Below are 3,681 nucleotides of genomic sequence, written 5' to 3'. Positions count from 1 at the left end.
GACAGAAAGAAAGAAAGAAAGAAAGAAAGAAAGAAAGAAAGAAAGAAAGAAAGAAAGAAAGAAAGAAAGAAAGAAAAGAAAAGAAAAGAAAGAAAGAAGGTAAGAGAAATGGCAGAGAAGGAAAGGGAAGGGAAAGAGGGTAGGGAAGAAAAAAAAGGAAAAAGAGGATGGAAGGCAGACAGAAATTAAAGAAAATATCTTTGATACGAAAATGTGGGTTAATGGAAATTGTAACAGTTCACAAGGATTCAGCTTACAGCCTTTCAGGACTTGGTGATGGATTGGGTGGGGGGAATGCTATGCGCCTGGGGAGGGTGTGGGGTCCATGTCAGCTCCACAGAGGCCACACACGTGTGCAATGTGTGACAGAGCCCTGCACACCCACGTGCCCCTCACCGGCCGCTCGATGAGCTCAATGCAGGGCTGTAGGTCCAGCCCAAAGTCGATGAAGTTCCACTCGATGCCCTCGCGCTGGTACTCTTCCTGCTCCAGGATGAACATGGTGTGGTTGAAGAGCTGCTGCAGCTTCTCGTTGGTGTAGTTGATGCACAGCTGCTCGAAGGAGTTCACCTGAGCACATGGCATGGCGGCGGGGCGTGAGGATCTTGGTATGAAGTCAGAAGACAAGGAAGCCCACAGAAGCTCCACCTGACAGCGCCCCCATGGCTTGCCCACATCCTGTTCTGCCATCCCAGCACCCAGACGGGGCTGAGACCCCGAAACATGCTGCCTAGAGTCCACCAGGGCTGGCGAAGTTGACATCACATGGCCCTCACATGCCTTAAAGATGCTTATCTTCTCTATCTGCACAACCATCTACGGATGGACAAATGTCATAAGGCATGCTACCGCATGTGCAGATGTGGAAACGTTGTACAGATGTGAGAACAGAGGCGCAGAGAGAAAGTGACTCTGTAGTACACCTCTTTCAGGATATCTATCAATCTATCAATATATCTGTCAATATTGATAGATATCTATCAATATCTATCAGCCAAACCTCCCAGCTAGGTGTGGTGGCTGATGATTGTAATCCCAGCACTTAGGGAGGCCAAGGCGGGAGGATCACTTGAGGTCAGGAGTTTGCGACCAGCCCGACAAACATAGCGAAAACTCTCTCTACTAAAAATACAAAAATTGGCCAGGCATGGAGGCTCATGCCTGTAATCCCAGCACTTTGGGAGGCCAAGGCCGGTGGATCACTTGAGGTCAGGAGTTGGAGACTGGGCCAACAGGGTGAAACTCCGTCTCCACTAACAAAAAAAAAAAAAAAAAAAAAAATTAGCCGGGCATGATGGCACTAATCCCAGCTACTCGAGAGGCTGAGGCAGGGGAATCACTTGAACCTGGGAGGCGGAAGTTGCAGTGAGCCAGGATTGCACTACTGCACTCTGGCCTGGGTGACAGAGCAAGACTCCGTCTCAAAAAAAAAAAAAAAAAAAGAATTAGCTGGGCATAGTGGCATGCGCCTGTAGTTCCAGCTACTCAGGAGGCTGAGACAGGAGAATTGCTTGAACCCAGAAGATGGAGGCTGCAGTGAGATGAAATTGTGACACTGCATTCCAGTCTGGGCAACAAAGCAAAACTCCATCTCAAAAAACAAAACAAGACAAAAAAAACCCCTTCCCGTTCTCTGAGAACTTTCCTCGGACCCATGGGTGTGGATCCACTACCCATGTTTCTACTACATGAGGTATTGCAAGCTCCTGCAAACAATTCTTGGCTTGGAGGTGACCATGTAGCCAATTCAGGTGAGTAAGACTCAGACTTAATTCCAAGATTTTGGTTGGAACTGTTAGAAAAGAGATTTTTTTTTGCCAGGATTACTGAGAGGCAGTCTGGAGCTTTGGCAGCCATCTTGCCACCATGAGGGGAGAGCCTGCTTGAGAAAGGAGCAATAGGGAAGAAGGCAGAGAGAAAGAGAGAGAAAGATGGCGGAAGATCAGACTCTGCCTACAGGATCCAGCTGCATGTCTGGCCTTCTCAGTTCCAGAAACCAATGCATTTCCTGTTGGATTTCTGTCTCTTATACCCTCAAGGATCCACCCTTAACTAGACAGCCTCCTACCCTACCGTAGCCATCTACATAATTTTCTCCAAAATCATGATTCCTCCAAGAAAAAGCCCCATCTCAGAGAACCAAGACCATGGCTGTTACAATCCCACTGAGCTGTACCTCAAAGATCTCAAATCCAGCTATATCCAGGATACCCAGGAAGGAAGCCCCTTGCCGATGGGTCTTGTCCAGGGCTTTGTTCACGCGGGTGAGTATCCAGCGGAAAAGGCGCTCATATGTTGCCTTGGCCAAAGCCTCTACAGCAAAGTCAGCCTGCAGAGGGGAACCAGGGGAACCTGGTTATTCTCATTGGGCTCCATTTTCACATAAGCCAGGCTGGTGGTGAAGATTTTTATTCTTGTCCAGGCATGGTGGCTCACACTGTAATCCCAGCACTTTGGGAGGCCAACCAAGGCCAGTGGATCACTTGAGGTCAGGAGTTCAAGACCAGCCTGGCCAACATGGCAAAAACCCATCTCTACTAAAAATACAAAAAGTAGCCAGGCGTGGTGGTGCATGCCTGTACTCCCAGCTGCTTGGGAGACTGAGGCAGGAGAATTATTTGAATCTGGGAGGCAGAGGCTACAGTGAGCTGAGATCACACCACTGCACCCCACCCTGGACGACAGAGCAAGACTCTGGCTCAAAAACAAAAAACAAACAAACACAAAAAACCTGACATGGGACTTTGAATATTCTAGTATTGAATAAATGAGGGATAAGGAGATGAGATGAATGGGTGGATGGATGGACAGATGAATGAATGAATGGAATGACAGGTGGAGGAGTGATGGATGGCTGGACAGATGGACGGGTCATGGATGGATGAATGGACAGATGGTGAGTGAGGGATAGATGCACAGATGATGGGTGAACAGATAGATGGGCAGATGAGTGGATGGATGGATGGATGAACAGACAGATGAATGAGTGGATAGAAAGATGGATGGATGGACAGATGCAGAGGCAGACCATGGGTGAATGGATTAATGAACAGATGAATGAGTGAACAGGGGGGTAGATGGATGAATGGATGGATGGGTGGGTGCATGGATGGGTAAGTGATAAGTAAATGGCAGGTACATCATTACCTGTTCTTTTGTCTGAGCTTTCTGTACCACATCTCGCCCAACCTTGATACGAGGAGTGAGGATGGATCTAGTGAAATCCGTCACGTTGATTCCCATGAGGTGGCAAACTTTCTGAGCAGCTGGATGGAGAAAAGAAACATCTTGAGTGCATCACAAAATAAATAGCTTGGCAAGAAGGCACATCACATGGGCTATTTGTGATCTGTGAATACACTGGGTTCTCTTTGGGAAATGGGACCCACTGACCGTGAATATAGTCCTAAAGGCTGCTGTCATTAGTGGTCACACTTCCCAGTATTTTGCTGAGAGGCAATGATTGCGGGGGGGCTGAAGTATGCCCCAGTTGGGGGTTCAGGGTCAGGTAGTTCTAGTTTCAAGTCCCTGTCCCCTCACACTTCCAAGTCATGTGACTTTGGAAAAGCTCTTTACTCTCCCAGAGTCTCGCTTTTCTCAGCTTTAAAAAGGGTCAGCTCTTCAGTACCTTGTTGGTAACCAGGACTAAATAAGGTAAAATATGTAAAGTCCCTGAGAGAG

At 47.8% G+C, this 3,681-nt stretch overlaps 1 protein-coding gene across 6 annotated transcripts in view; it reads right to left on the bottom strand.

The window, feature by feature from the left end:
- Positions 1-3,681, bottom strand: part of MYH11 (myosin heavy chain 11) — a 164,281-nt gene that overhangs the window by 53,963 nt on the left and 106,637 nt on the right. For all 6 annotated transcript variants that reach the window (XM_017871716.1, XM_017871719.1, XM_017871720.1 and 3 more), the window contains 3 exons: positions 3,148-3,266; positions 2,177-2,329; positions 397-570 (listed from right to left, as the gene is read on the bottom strand). In XM_017871716.1, coding sequence (XP_017727205.1) covers positions 397-570; positions 2,177-2,329; positions 3,148-3,266 — 446 coding nt within the window. The remainder of the gene's footprint in view (positions 1-396; positions 571-2,176; positions 2,330-3,147; positions 3,267-3,681) is intronic.

Source organism: Rhinopithecus bieti, unplaced genomic scaffold (assembly GCF_001698545.2).
Source record: "Rhinopithecus bieti isolate Rb0 unplaced genomic scaffold, ASM169854v2 scaffold_6876, whole genome shotgun sequence".
NCBI classification, from domain to species: Eukaryota; Metazoa; Chordata; class Mammalia; order Primates; family Cercopithecidae; genus Rhinopithecus; species Rhinopithecus bieti.
Note: the sequence above shows the minus strand (reverse complement) of the source record. Positions and strands in the feature narration are given on the sequence as shown.